At 54.5% G+C, this 15,174-nt stretch overlaps 1 protein-coding gene and 1 long non-coding RNA gene across 5 annotated transcripts in view; one reads left to right on the top strand and one right to left on the bottom strand.

Annotated features, from left to right (window-relative positions):
* The window catches only part of BMP7 (bone morphogenetic protein 7), an 89,854-nt gene extending 88,840 nt beyond the window's left edge, over positions 1-1,014 (top strand). The window contains exon 10 of the mRNA NM_001197052.1: positions 865-1,014. Coding sequence (NP_001183981.1) covers positions 865-1,014 — 150 coding nt within the window. The remainder of the gene's footprint in view (positions 1-864) is intronic.
* Positions 1,015-2,914: 1,900 nt separating this feature from the next.
* Positions 2,915-14,626, bottom strand: LOC111092062. Of its 4 annotated transcripts, none has more exons than XR_005378033.1 (9): positions 13,750-14,626; positions 13,042-13,130; positions 12,809-12,942; positions 9,771-9,806; positions 8,234-9,598; positions 7,230-7,415; positions 6,408-6,573; positions 5,459-5,557; positions 2,915-4,116 (listed from the first exon to the last, which is right to left on the bottom strand). It is a non-coding gene; the product is annotated as an uncharacterized LOC111092062 (long non-coding RNA). The 4 variants fall into 4 exon arrangements; XR_005378031.1 differs by lacking the exons at positions 2,915-4,116; positions 5,459-5,557 and adding an exon at positions 5,736-6,144 and having other exon boundaries at positions 13,750-13,851; positions 14,399-14,626; XR_005378032.1 differs by lacking the exons at positions 2,915-4,116; positions 5,459-5,557 and adding an exon at positions 5,736-6,144 and having other exon boundaries at positions 7,230-7,418.
* Positions 14,627-15,174: the final 548 nt, after the last annotated feature.

Here is a 15,174-nt window from a genome sequence, read left to right as displayed (position 1 = left end):
CCAAAAAAATTTTTTAAATTAAAAAAAAAAAAAAAAGATACTTGTGGCAAGTGTGTGTTGAAACAATAGTCTTTTTTTTTTTTTTAAATATTGGGTTAAATGAAATATCTTATTTAATTTTACCAATTTCTTTTCCATCTTTTCAAATGTGGCTGCTAGAACATTTTAAATTACACGTGTGATTTGCATTGTATTTTTCTTGGACGGGACAGGTCTAGCCCAGAGGTCGGCCACTTTGTTCTGAAAAAGTCCAGATGGTAAATATTTTTAGCTTTGTGAGTCACAAAGCCTCTGTGGCAGCTGAACTCTGCCATTGGCGTGCAGAAGCAGCCCCAGATACTACAGAGCGAATGAGCGTGACTGGATGCTAATAAAACTTTATTGACAAACCGGCAGGGGGGCAGGATGCGGCCTGCAGGCCCACTCTGTCTAAGCCAGGGCTTCCCCACTCGGGGCAGTTCCGCCTCCCAGGAGACCTTTGACGATGTCTGGAGACATTTTTGGTGGGCACGGTTGGGGGTGGAGTGCCTCTGGCTGCTTGGGGGTAGAGCCCAGAGACGCTGTGAAACACTCTGCAGTGCACAGGACAGCCCCGCAGCAGAGAACCACCTGGCTCCTAGCTTCCCAGCTGTGTGCTGCCCAGACCTGTGTGCTCTGGTGCCCTGGTCTGTGCAATAGCAGCAGAGGTCATGTGTCACTGGCTAGAACTGCAAGTGTCACCTGCAGTCACTGCTGGGGAGGTGGGGGTGTGTGTGTGTCACATGCCACTGTTTTGCCCAAGCAGCTCCCGTTCCTTACAGAAATGAGGCTGGGAGCAGTGACCCAGCGCTTCTCACCACTGCCACCATTCGGTGTGTGTTCCAGGTCCACTTCATCAACCCCGAAACGGTGCCCAAGCCATGCTGTGCCCCCACTCAGCTCAACGCCATCTCTGTCCTCTACTTCGACGACAGCTCCAACGTCATCCTGAAGAAATACAGAAACATGGTCGTCCGAGCCTGTGGCTGCCACTAGCACCTCCTGGAGGTCAGGCCCTCAGGGAGGCCGCGTTGTTCCCGGATCCTTGGGAACCCCCACCACCCAGCACAGTGACCACCTTTTGGAGACCTGCCCCGCCCCCGTCCCCAATCTTAATGGTGTAGGAGGATTAAGGAATTTGAGAGGCAAATGCCTTTTGATCAGGTTTTCATCGGCCTCCTGTGGACAAGATCCTACATGCTGCTGCAGGCAAAACCTAAAGGAAAAAAAAATATATAAAGAAAAATTGCCCGGCCACGATCATTGGTTGTGAAGTCTCAGCCGTGCACTGACTCGTTCCCAGGGGTAATTAGGAGCACCCTTCAGCCAGGCCACCCAGCAGCGGGAGGAAGGGGGCACGGCGAGGGGTGGGCACATTTGTGTCTGTGCACAAGGAAAATTGACACGGAAGTTCCTGTAATAAATGTCACAATAAAACGAATGAATGAAAATGGTTAGGATGTTACAGATATATTTTCCTAAACAATTTATCCCCATTTCTTGGTTTATTCTGATTTCATAAACAGAAGCCGTGGCCGGTGGAGGAAGGGGAGGCCCCCCTCTCCGTTCCATTCTGGTTTCATTCTGAGGCTTGCAGAGGCCTGCTGTTTACATAGACTTGCCCAAATCCAAGATTTGACCGGGAAGAGAGAGGGCAAATTTTTGCTCGCAGGAGGGGTTGTGTTGACTTTGAAGGAAAAATACGTTCCATCCTTGCTGGGTGTGTGGTGGCAGAAATTAAAATAGGCGTGTGAAGCACCGGCAGACATTTGGAATTGGTTTTCCAGCCCTCCTCATGGTAGAAAAATCAATGTGGAATGACAGAGTGGAAGGGATAGCAATCAGGAGAGAACCCACAACGTGACCCTGAACTGTAGCTAACACAGCCCTATTTAAAGAAGTGCCAACAAAACCTCACTCTAGATAAGGGTGGGGTGGGCAGGGGTACTGTCCCTCCTCCAGGTCTTTTCCCCTGTTGGTTATTGATGGGCAGCAGCATTCTGAACTCTGGGTTCCAACCAGGGCCCCTGTGGCCACCTATGTTCATTTGCAGACCCCTACTGAGGGCTCTGCAAACAATCAGCTCCTTGACGTAAGGAGCAGATAGCATGGTTGGAGATCTGCTAGGTGCAGGGTATGCTGGATATGAATCTCATATGGAGGGATCTAGAAGCTGCTTTGAGAGTGATGTCCTGAGCATTCTGATTCAAAGGTGCCATCTCTGATGTGGCTCTTGGCATGAGCCTCCCTTGGCCAGCGGGTCCCTAAATGCCGTGCACCCCGCCTCTAGCTGCAACACAGACCTTGCAGAACTCTGAGCTGTCTGGGAACAAAGAGCAGGGTTATCCAGATGAGGCCTGTGCCCCTGGAACCCAGGCCAAGGGGAATCATTTCTTCACTTTGATTGAGTTGGTTCCTAGAAACACTGGGGCCCCATTTTAATTTTCTTTTATTTTTCTTCTTCAGTAGCTTAGGCTGCAGCCTCTACTCTGCCTGGTAAATGGGGAACAGTCACTGTTTTTGCTGAACTTTGTTTTATCTGTTGGCAGATCTGGGGATTTTCGTGTGGTTCACCCTTGTTGTAGATTCTCTCACCACTTACACCCCACCTGGCTCCTGGCTAGCATCCTTTGTACATTGAAACATGTAAATAATTGTTACAAAACAAAGAAATTATTTATGTCCATCAGAAGCTCATTTTACACCCTCCTTCGGTCCCTTGTTCAGGATGATGAGTTCGCTTACCCCCAGCCTGTTTGTTTTCTTATTTAAGACTATTTATTAATGGTCAGACCAATGTACCTTCAGCTGTTGCATAGAGCAGTCTTCAGCAAATTTTCTGTATAAATAGACAAATAAAAAGGGTTTTGACTTTTCAATAAAAAGGAGACATTTGGTTCTGATTCTTGGGGCTGTGTATGTCTGTGTGTGTCGTTTTTTCTCTCAACTCCTGGACATTAGAGTTCTCTTGGTTTGCTAAGAACTCTCTGCTTGGGCCCCCACCATTAACACGCTGTTTATCATACAGGCCCTGGGGAGAAAGGGGCGCTCATCAATATTTGGTGCAGCTGTGTGGGGCTCCAGGCAGGAGAGATGGAACCCAACAACAAATGGGAATTTGGTAGGCTCTGCTACAAAGATCCTTGATTGAATTACAGTGCAGCTGTCAACAGCTGTTTCAAAGAGGCAGGGGGTAAATTAGCTGTGTTTACTGCTAACATAGTTTAAAGATTTAGTCATCCCAATAAAATAGAGGCACAAGAAAGAAAGAAAAAAAGAAAGGCGGGGTGGGGGAAGTGTACACCCAAAACTAAAGCAGCCCAGGCCCCAAAGCCAACATTGTCCAGTGCGAATTATTTCAGTGGTTTGGGGGCTGCTGTTGGCTCCCGGCTCAGGCTGTGGAGGGGCCCTGGGGCTCTGGAGGAGGCAGGGAGGGGCCCACCACCTAACTGTGCACAGAGCAGCATTCGGTGGTGCAGCTCGCAGCGACAGCTCAGGTTCCTGCTCGCTTTGAAGCGCACCCTGAGGTCACCTGATGGATGTTAGAACCGCAGCTGTTCCAGGGCCAGACTGTTCGCTCTTCCCCGTTGCCCCCAGTGAAGCAGCTGCTCCTAACCAGTTCCAGCGCCTGTGATTTCCAAACCCTCTTGTCACTGTCCTGATGCGCAAATTAGCTTTTGTTCTGTTTCCAGGCCAAAGACCAGAGCCACAAACCGGGGGCGGAAGAGGGGGGCCCAGATGCGGCCTGCAGACGTGTCTTATCCACTCCAGCCCCCACCCCCGCATGGTGTTTATATGTCTTCAAAGAGTGAATTCATGGCCAACGTGTTTTTGAGAACTAGAAGTAGGGGATGAAAAAAAGCCCCATCCTGGCTTCTCTTGAGAAATGGGCAGATCTGGCTACCCTGGGCCCCCTTCCTGCATGGAACTCTCGGTTAGGGCCGAAGAGTGGTTGTTGCCACACTCCCCACTACTCCCAGCTGCCTCTCACGAAGGGGTGAATGTCCGTTGCTGTTACAATCATCGCAGCCCGCTATGTATTTGTCCCGTGTGTCTATGAAGAGCGGGAAGGTACAAGCTAGGTCGGGAGGGCCTCACCTGCAGGAGGAAGCAGAGAGGACAAGCGTTCTTCACCCCTGCCTCACCTCCCCGTCTGGCACCTGTCCGGGCCCCGGTAGGCACGTGTGTTTGTGGCTGCAGCACCACACGTAGCCTCATCTTTTGCCTTCACGTTTCCCTTCCTGCCTTCCACCTCTTGCTCATTTCCACCGTGGAGCAGTTTTTCATCACCTGCTCTCTGAGCTCCAGCATCGGGTACCATTTGCTTCTGTTGCTTGGCCTGACGTCTCCACTGGCCATACAGAGTGGGTGCAGAGAGGTGAAGGCATTTACTCAAAGTCCCAGCTAATCAGGACTGGATCTAGAAACCGAACCCCAAAGCCTGGGCTCCGCTGAGCTCACTGGAGCTGAGATCTGCTGGGGCTTCCCGTGAAAGTGGGAGTTCCTGGACCTCAGCCCCCACCCTCCTAATGTCCCAATCCCACACGTCAGGCCCTGGACCCATGCCGACTTCCTGGACCACAGTGCAGGCCTGGGGACTCCCCACTACTCCCACGCTGCTCGAAGTCCGCCCTTGCCCGACGTGGAGCTCTGTCCCTGGGTGGGGCCTGTGGCCGGGCCAGCTGCTTCTGCAGAGCTGTGCCCCGTGCAGAGGCTTTGGGGAGCATCCTTCCACGTGTGTCCCAGCCTCTAGGGCTGCTGGCTTCCCTGGCTTGTGGCAATTGTCACTCCAGTCTTGGCTCTGTCCTCACGTGGCCTCTGCATCTGCCTATGTGTCTTTCCTGTGTTTGTCTCTTAGAGGGACACTTGTCATTGGATTAAGGATTCCCTGGATAGTGCAGGATGCTCTCAACTCAACAGCCTTAATTACATCTGCAAAGACCTTTTCTCCAAATAAGGTCACAAGTACTAGGGATGAGGATGTGGACAGATCATTTTGAGGCCACCATTCGATCCATTACTGTAAGCCTCTCGTCCTTTTCACAAGGCCTTGTCCTTCTCTCCCACCAGTAAGTTTCGGGGCCTCACAGAACTTTCCAGCCAGCCTCAGATGGTCCACACAATGTGCCTCGTGCCCGACGTGCTGGTGGTGTGAGAGTTGCAGCTTCCTGCCCTATGCCGTGGCTGGCCAAAGGGCCTGGTAGCCCACCCCCGGCTCCCCCGACTCCTACCCATTGCCCACACGCTACAGGAGCCACCATCCTCTGGTTGGGTTCATGCGGCCCAGGGATCCAGGCCAGGTCAGCCCTGGAGGGGCGGGGAGACCACTCACAGGGGTGACCACAGCCAAGGGCAGCCAAACCATGGAGCCCTCTACAGGAGCAGCGATCACTTGGAGAAAGCCCGACCGCCCTCTGGCCAGAAGCATTCCTTCACTCACCTGCTCATGCACTAATTCCTGGTATCTGCTGGATGCCAGCACCGCTGCAGGCACCGGAGATGAGGACCAGGCAAGGCATCTGCTCGATGAAGCCTGCATCTGGGGAGCACAGGAAACAAACAGCATGGCTGTGCGGACCCCTTCCTTCACGCAAAATAATACAAATTCTGTTTTATGATGGTGTTGGAAAAAAGACAGAGATCAGGCTGAATCACATTCATTTCTTATCTTCTGATTTTATTTTTTTAAGATTTTATTTACTTAGAGAGAGAGCACACGCATAAGTAGTAGGGAGGGGTACTGGGAGAGGGAGCAGCAGACTCCCCGCTGAGCCGGGAGCCCAATGTAGGACTCGATCCCAGGACCCGGGGATGATGACCTGAGCCAGAGGCAGAAGCTTAACTAGTGAGCCACCCAGATGCCCTTGCCTTCTGATTTTAGAAGACATCAATCCATTTTGTGGGCCCCTGATGGTACCACGAGCCCCGGGCACTGTGTCCACGGTGCCTGATGGACAAGCTGGCACTGACAGCGGGTGATTTGGCGGCAAGTAATGATGTGTATCAGGAGGAAACAGTGGGCAGGGAGAGGAAGTGAGGGTTGTCAGCCACGCTCCTCAGATGGAGCTGTCAAGGGACAGCTTGGGGCCCTTGCAGCTGAGACCCCGAAGTAAGGACAGAGCAGACCTGTGAAAGGCAATGGAGTTACTGTAGGGAAGAGCATTTCTGCCTGAGGGATTAGCATGTGCAAAGGCTCCGGGGCCCCAGTTGAACCTCTCCCGCCTCCTCATCTGTAGAGGCTGAAGGTGGGGTGAGCACTGGTGCCCCTCACCCGGTGTTTGGGGTGAGAAGTGACACCTCGTCAAATTCATTGGTGGAGGCTGCAGAGAGGGCACTCACCACCAGCTCACCAGCTCGGGGGAAGACCTCTGCTGCTTTCTTACAAATACCTGTTTGGAATGAAGGAGAATTCTCACGCCACAGAGTCCAGAGACAGCGTGTGTTGGGCAGAGGGGCCTGCGATCGGTTACTTAGCCGTGGGTCCCTCGCTGTGGGCAACTCTCTGCCATCTCTGTGACCTCGGTTTTCTCAGCTGCGAGATGGTATGGTGCCCACCTAGATTATTTAGAATTAGCATCAGTGGCATATAACAGAGAAACCCAAATAACAGGGGCTTAAATAAGATAAATGTTTCCCTCTCATTTAAAAGCAGTCTGAAAGGCAGCCGTCCTAGGTCAGGATGGCAGCTCCACCATTTGGGATCTAGTCTCTGCCTTTCTGCTCTGTCATCCTAATTCATGGCTTCCATCCTCAACAATCCACCTCGTAGTCCATCATGGCTGCTGGGGCACCAGCCATCATATCCATATTCTAGGCTGACTGCTCCCTTCAAGCAGCCATCCTAAAGAAGTAGACACAAAATGCCCATTCACTTCCAATTAACAAAATTACAGTCACATGGCCACACCCTGCTGTAGGGGAGACTGGAAACTCTAGTGTTTTATTCTAGGTGGCAATGTACATAGTCAAAAATCAGCAGTGAGGGTTCTATCATCATCGGAATTTTAGGGACGCTGGAACATCCTAAGTAGTTAGCTGTTTGTATTCAAATTCTATCGCTACACACCCATTACTGAAACTTGTTGCCTTAAATCATCTCCCATTTATTATCTTACACCTTCTGTGGGTCAGAAGTGTAGGCAAGGTGTAGCCAGGTCCTCTGCTCAGGACCTCACAAGGCTACAGTCAACGTGTCGTGGCTGCATTCTTACCAGGAGCCTGAGTCTTCTTCAAGTTCATTCGGGTTGTTGGCTAAATTCAATCCCTCGCGACCTTTCCTTGCTGGCTGTCAGCTGAGGTCACTCTCAGCTCCTAGAGGCCACTCTCAGCTCCTTTACATGTGGACCTTTCACAATGTGGCCACTTCGTTCTTCAAAGCCAGCCGGAGGTTCCTTGTTCTGCTAAAGATTTCACCTGCTTAGGCCAGACCCACCCAGAATAATCTCTCTTTGATTAACTCAGAGTCAGTTGGTTTGGGGCCCATATTGCACCTGCAAAATCCCTTCATCTTTGGGGCCAATGATTATATGTCGGGCAGAAATCTGGGGGAGCCGCGCGTTACAGAGGGTGTGAGAGGCACCACGTACACAGAAGGTCCCTGGCAAGTAGCAGGCCCAGAAGAGAGCGATGACTAGAGCTGAATGCAGGGTCCTGCCCCTGAGAAGCCCCCTACCCCACCAAATGAGTGGCACCATTTGAGTTGTGCCCAGAATCATTACCTGTCATCCCCAAATTCTTTGTAAAGTCACTCATCGCCTGAGCTACTCTCATATGTGCCTGGGGAGGATGATGGACTGACCTGACTGGATCTTTGCAAGACCTGGTAGGAGCTCTGGAGTGCTCCCTCCGGGCCGGGGACCCCACCCAAGGCACACGGAGCTTTGCACTTGAGCTCATCGAAAGCCGGGGCAAGCTGAGAGCTGCGAACGCCAACTGCCCTTCCCACTTTCTCTATGACCCGGGAGGTGGAGACCATTCACGGTGGCTGGATGTTAGTGAACCGGACCCCGCACACCTCCAGGGGGCGCTGTTTACAGGCTGGGGGGTCCATGAAAGCCGCGCTTCCAGATGGGGCCCTGCAGAGGCAGCCCTGCCCAGCCCTGAGTCCAGGGGCATGTGCCGGCGGGACGGACCCTCTCTCAGGGGACCCAGTCCTTACCAGGACTCGGCCTCACCCTCAGGGTGAAGTCTGTCCATCCCTTCCAAGGATACTTACAGTGACTTCTTCCAGACGCGTTTCCCTGCGCCTGTGGATCACTTCACACTGGCTCAGACGGCCTCAGAACTCTGGCACTGGCCCCTCTTGGTCTTAGATTTGAGAAAATAAAAATAGAAGAGGAAAAACACAGAACTCTCCAAAGCCTTTGGAGCTGCGACAGCTGTTTGGACGGAGGCAAAGTGCACCTGGCCTTGGAGAGCGGTGCCTGCTCCGCCGGCGAGCAGGCTCAGGGGGTGGCCCGGGGAGCAGGGGCTCCGGCCCCCCGACTCCACGGGGTGCAAGGCCCAGAGCTGGCCCTGCCTGCCGTGCTGTGAGTACTGAGGTGTGGCCACAGACCTCGTCACCACAGCGGGCACTGTGAGACGGTACAAACTCTCCTGCCGCCAGGGCCAGCCTCGCGGGCCACGTGCCCCAGGCAGCTACGCAGGGCTCTGTGCTCCGAATGGCCCCTTGTCGGGTTCAATGTGTCTTTGTCACTGTCCTGAAATTCTTCCTGCCTCCTAAGCGAGCATCACCACCACCACCACCACCCCGGCTGTCCTGTGCCAGGTGAGGAAAAAAGACTTTGGTGTCAGGCCTGGGGTCCAGTTGGGTCCTTGCCACATTGGCTGTTCAGCAAGTACATTTGGAGCACCGACACGCCGTGACCAGTGTTCTGGGCACCGAGGATACCCCATGAGCAATGGGGAGACGAGGGCCCCATGCTCTTAGACCCATACCCCACGAGCCAAGAGAGCAGCAGGGCGAATAGACAACCGAGGGAAGGGGGCTGAGCATGGGACGAGTTGGGTGGGGATCAGTGTGGGGTCCCGAGGGGAACAGAAGGCACTCAAATCAGGACCAGTTGAGGGGGGCATCAGGAAGGGGGTGCAACAAGGGTGTGCAGAGTGTACAGAATCACCACGTGTAGTGCCCCACAGACCCCGAGGGACAGACACGAGGCCGGCAGACGGGTGACGTCTCAGCCTCGGCACCACCACCATTGGGGCGGGTCATTCTCTCTGCGGGGCATCCTGGCCCCTGTAGGATGCTCAGCGGCATCCCTGGCCCCCATCCTCTCAATGCCAATAGCATCCCCTGAGTTGTGACAGCCGCTTATGTCACCTGACATTGGCGAACGTCCCCTGGGAACACCGATGCTCCCGGCTGAGAGCCACCGATGGTGAGAGGTTCTGGAGAAGCCCCGTGATGTCCAGCCTGCTGGACTGGAGACCGAGTCCGCTCTCTGGCACTGCCTGCCTCGTTGGGAGGGCGGTGAGCACCTGCCGGGGCAGTGAGGGGGCAGTTGACAGCTGGCATTTATTCCAGAGGACGGCGGAAGGAAACTCCTGTAGCCGGTGGGGCCGTGGGACCTTGAATGCCCTGGTAAAGGGAGAATTTGAGTCTCTTACGAGCTGACACATCCCGAAGACCACGTGGTGACCACATAGCTCCCCAAAGCCCCGGCTTCCTCTTCTGTCAAATGGGCATAGTAATGATAACCTCTTAGGGACGTTGAGGGCGTGAAATGACAGGACGTAAGCAGAGGACTCACCTCAGGGCCTGGCTTCCTGCCGCAGCCAGAGTGATCCTGTTAAACAAAAGACCTCTGCTCAGAACCTTCCACTGTGAGTCCAATAACCCGAAAGGCCCCACAGCACCTGCCCCGCTCCCGGTTTCCTGGGACTCTGTACCAAATGACCACCAGCCAGTGCCTTCCAGCAGCACGAACTTACCCCTTACGGTTCTGGGGCTCAGGAGTCTTCTCGGGCCACAGAAGGCTGGTTCCTCCCAGAGACTGGAGGGTCCCCCGCCTTTGCCAGCTCCTAGAGCTCCCTGCTGTCACCCCTCAGCCTGTGGCCCCTTCCCCAGCCTCAGGGCAGCAGGGTGGCATCTTCACATCTCCTCACATCTTTCTCCGATCCGCCTCCTTCCCTCACAGGGACCCTAGTGATGATGTTGGCCTCACCCACCTAACCCAAGATAATCTCCCCATCTCAGCATCCTTCGCATCTGCAAGGTCCCCAGTGCAAGGTGGGATATGATAATAAACAAACAAACAAACAAACAAACGTCTGATCTTTGTTCCCAGTTCCTGGCACAGGGCTTCTAAAACCCTGGGATTCCCTGAGGGATGCAAAGAGGGGTTTTCGAGATGTTCTCTGATTCCCAGAACTAGCTACCTCCAGCCACATCTGAGTTTATGCTAATGAGGTGATGCTTGCCTGAACCGGGTGGGGGGGGTTGGGAGGGGGACCCTGGGATTAGAGGGTTGGAACTTCCAGCCCAATCCCCTGACCTCCGGGAGGTGAGAGGGGCTGGAGATCAAGGGAGTCACCATCGGCCAAGGATTTACCCAACGCTGCCTACTTAATGGGACATCCAATAAAACCCTGAAAAATGGGGTCTGGGGGGCTTCCCCACTGGAGGTCACATGGGAGGTGTGGGGAGGGGGGTGCGCTGGCGAGGGAGAGGGCCTGGAAGCTCTACGTCCCTCTCTCCCCACAAAGATCCTTTGCCCCGGGCATCTCTTCCATTTGGCAATTCCTGACTTCAGAATAAACTGGAAGTTTGTAGTAAACTGTAGTAAAGTGACTCCTGAGTTCTGTGAGCTGCTCTAGCCGACTGTCAAGACCGAGGGGGGGTCGTGGAAACCCCCGACGCACAGCCAGTGGGTCAGAAGTATAGGTGACTCCTGGGGCCTACAGGTGCTGTAGGGGCGTGGGGTGGCCTGCGGGGGAGCCCTCAACCCGGGGGTCTGCACACTCTCCCGGTAACTAGTGCAGGACGAAGGGAATCACAGGACACTCAGTGGGTGTCTAAGGATTTGAAGAATTGGCTGGTGTGGGGGACTCCCCCACTTCACCACCACATTTGGAGTCAGAAGCGTGGTAGGTGAAAACAGCTGGCACAGAGTAACACAGGCCACCTCTTTGGAGGTACCCTACCCGCGGATTCCAGAGATTAGGATGTGGACAGCTTTGAGGGGACATTGTTCAGCCCTCTGCGCCTCACCCCACCCCCTCCCCCGTTCTGTACTCCGCTACAGCGGCACACCCTCCGAGCTCAACACCCCAGGCGTGCTCTGCCTCAGGACCTTTGCACTGGCTCCAGCCTGTGCCAGGAAGGCTGTTCCTCCAGACAGGGGCCTGCTGTTCCCTAAGCTTCATCAGTTCTTTGCCCCAGGTCACCTTGTGCATGAGCCCTACTCGTGGCCAGGACTTTGGTCTGTTTCGGACACTGTACTGTCCCCAGTGCCCAGCCCAGGGCTTGGCACACAGCAGAGCTTCCTTGACTTGTTTGAGGAATACATGTCATTACCGTCATTGCCAGGCTTGGAACCAGACGGGGTCTGCCCTCAGTAGCTGCATGAACTTGGGGAGGCCTGGCCCTCTGCATCCCTCCCTTTCAGATCCAGGCTCGGGTCAGGGTCTCACAGTTGGCTTCCCTGGGTGGGTACTTTTTGGGATCATCAGTGAGAAGTTTCCTCGGGTTTCCTCGGGTGTGCCCAGGCGCGCCAACGGAGCGGTGAACCTTCTCGCTGACGTTCATCCCGGGCAGGTGGCTGTCCTCTCTGCGACGGCGAGTGGCCGGGGGAGTTGGGAACCACGCCTCTGAACCTGCTCCCCCACATTCACGGCCTTATTTAATGCCTGTGAGCAAGCCTCCGAGTGCGAGATGACATAACCCCCAAGGACAGTTTGTGCGTGTGTCGGGTGGGGGTGGCGGGAGCGGTGGGGACCGAGGTGGGGGGGGTGCTACGTGGACCAGCACTTGCTGAGGCCTGCACCTTTGTCCTTGACCCTCGATGGTGCATCTCCGACTTAAGTGAGTCATAGAAATGCTGATTAAAAATGGTTTCAATCGTTAAAGCCAACAATTCGAGTTCTGACCCTCTAACTCACACATTCGAGTTCTGACCCTCTAACCGAATCCAGATCCGGGATCTCTCTATTTTAGGAGGTTTTAGCAGAAGCCCTCTTACACTTTCCGTCTAGCCCAGAGCTTTGCCCCTCCGCCCTGCGTCCCACCGTGGCCTGTGGGCGGGTGGGTTGTCCGGAGGGGCTGCCAGGGGGATGGAAATAACCACTCGGAGCAGATTTCTCCCCCAATGGCCTTGGGGGAGGATGGTTTCTCCAAACCAGCGCTGGCTTTTGTTCTCCTCTGTGTAGCCTGTTGATGAAGGACAGGATGACAGACGCCTGTGCCCCATCCCATCCTGTCCCTTTGAGTGGTCCCTAAAATAATACCATTAGTGGGGCCAAGCGGGGGCTCCTTATCTTCGGAGTGGGCCCGCCGATAACGCTGAGCGGGTCTTCTCGGAAGTCCTGGGCTGAGACGGGGACGGCGGTTGTGGGTTTGATGCACCGCAAGGGTCTTTGCTTCCCAGCCAGCCTGGTGACATTCCAGGGGTATAAATAGCCCAGGAACGGAGGCCTGATTGTGCAGGCGTGACATGGGTGGCAGAGTCTGGCACACCCTGGGTCCGTGACACCCATGGAGTCACGTGCGCACAGCAGGTGCCACTGTTCCTCGGCCAGTGTCCTCAGCCAGAGTGGGCCTCTGGGCGCTGGGGATGCTCGGTGGACTCACCTGGGACGGCATGTCTTCTAGCTTTCGCCCAGCTGTGAGCTCCTGTCCCTGCCATGGGCTGCGGGGGGCTCCCCTGCAGCGTCACCCGAAGCCTCCGTCTGGCTGCCTACGTCCAGCTCATCACCAGAACGCGCCTGTGGTTAACACGGATTATTCCTAATCTTAGATTTGGAAATAAACAGCAGCTCATGGGAAGAGGTAAAACATCACGTAGAAACCCAACCTTCTCTCACCGGACGTAAAACACTGTGTGCATTTCCGCTCCTCTGGTCTGTTCATAAATGTCTGACTCGTCCGTTCCACACGCCCGACACCTGTTGTCCTGGAAAACGAGCACGCAGCAGGGAGAGAGACACAGGTTAGACACCATCAACCGATGTCCCAAACCAAGTGACAGCCCACCAACCACGGAAAGAGGCTCACAAGACACAGCGGCTGTGGACAACGGGACAATTATGCGGGGGGGGGGGGGTACTCTGGCCACGTTAGGACAGGTTTCCAGAGATGGCTCCTCTGAGAAGGTGACGTTTCAGCTGAGACAGGATGACAAGGGGAGTTCCCATCAGCCCAGCTCCCCACCACCCCCTGGACAAGGGGAACACAGTCAAGGGCATGTCGTTGCATTATTCTGCGCTTCCTACTGAAGTGTGACATCAGTGCCCCAAAGGGCATAAGCTTGCGAGAATGAATATTCACCAAGTGAACCCTGAGGGATAGTCTCTGCGCTGAAAAGAAATCAAGAAATAGCATCATGGCTCTAAGGGGCCTTTTGTGGGACAGCCTCGCCTCCCAGGGGGAACCATTGCCCTGATTCTCACCCCTACCCCCCCCCCAAATTAGTTTTGCCTGTCAGAGAAAGTCAGGCAAACAAAACAGGATGATACGTGTTTTCGGGGGTCTGGCCTTTTTTCCTGAACATTCGGTTTGTAAGCGTCACCCACCTTGTGTCTGGCTGTCAGCTGCTCCTTTCCACCGCTGTGTCGTACTCCATTATGTGGATGCAGCAAATCCTCCTCATCCTTCCATCTGGTGGCTCACAGTTCCTGTTGAAGGAGGAGCCGCTGCTACGAACGACCTCTCCTCCCTGCCTTTTGGTGAACATTGGCCCACACCTCGGTCAGATCTATTCCCAGGGGACAGCACGGCTGGGTCAAGGAGTTGCAAGTCGTTCGCTTGAGTTGATTCTGCCAAACTGTCATCCAGGGTGGCTGGACACTAAATCCTCACCAGCAGCATGGGGGGCCCGTTGGCCCAGCATCCTTGCCAACGGCTGGTATGTCCACCTTTTTCATTCTGCACAGTCCTGCGAGTTATTCAGTTCAGTTTGGAATATCTTGTTTTGAATCTGTTCATTTGAGGGGGCTGCACAAGCCCTTAAAAGTCTTGGGGCAGGGGCAGGGGCTGGGGCAGGACCAAGACAGGAGGGGGAAATCTCTCCACTAGCTGCTGACCTGTGCACTGTGGCCAGGTGCTGGTCCGGGCATCTCCACCCACTGTCCCAGTCCACCCCTCAAGAGAGATGCTGTGATGGGCCCCCAAGAACATGTGGAGGGCCACGTCCACCGAGAAGGCCACCTCACCCCTACTCACACAGAGGCGTTTGGCAGGCTTGGAAATGGCCCCAGGGAAGAGGATTTGGGCCCAGAGAGAGCAAGTCACTTGCTATGGTCACACAGCCGGGAGCAGGGCTTTGAACCCAGGTCTGTCGCACTTCAGATCCCGCTCTGACTTCCGGCACTCTTCCGGTTTTGAACATCACTGACGTGGGAGCCCACCGTCTGAGAACTTGAACCAGAATCCAGGGAAGCAGCCTCTTGCCCAAACCTGTATGTGGATGAGTTAAAACATAAACAAGTGACCTCACTGGTCACCTACCAAGCACAGCATGAAGAGGGGTTTTGGCAGTGGTCCTGCTCACTGACCGCTCTGTGAGCAACCCTGATAATTCAGGCTCAAGAATCCACTTTGCTCTGGCAGTCCCCACCCCTGGGAAGCCTGGCAGGTCCACCGTGAACGCTGCGCTCGCCAAGGCAGCTGTGGAAAGGAGAGTGATGTGTTTATTTATTTAGGATTTATAGATGGACTGCTTCCCAAAAAAGGTTTTGTGGGAGGCTTGACAAGAAAGCTTAAACATATGAAAAATAGGAAGATTAAAAATAAAATCGGGGTAGCAATTTGTGAAAAGGAGTGGCGAAGTTAATGGCTTGGGCACCTGGCGGGGGAGAGGACCACACAATGTTCGAGGGGCCACCCCGTGGGATGTGAGCACGACACTGACCCCGTGGAAGGCAGGCCGGAGAAACAGAAACACCGGGCCCTTGCTGCTAGAGGGACCAGCCGTCCCGGGTTGCCTGGGACTGACCAGT

This window comes from Canis lupus, chromosome 24 (genome assembly GCF_011100685.1).
Source record: "Canis lupus familiaris isolate Mischka breed German Shepherd chromosome 24, alternate assembly UU_Cfam_GSD_1.0, whole genome shotgun sequence".
NCBI lineage: Eukaryota > Metazoa > Chordata > Mammalia > Carnivora > Canidae > Canis > Canis lupus.
This window is presented reverse-complemented; position numbering and strand designations above follow the sequence as displayed.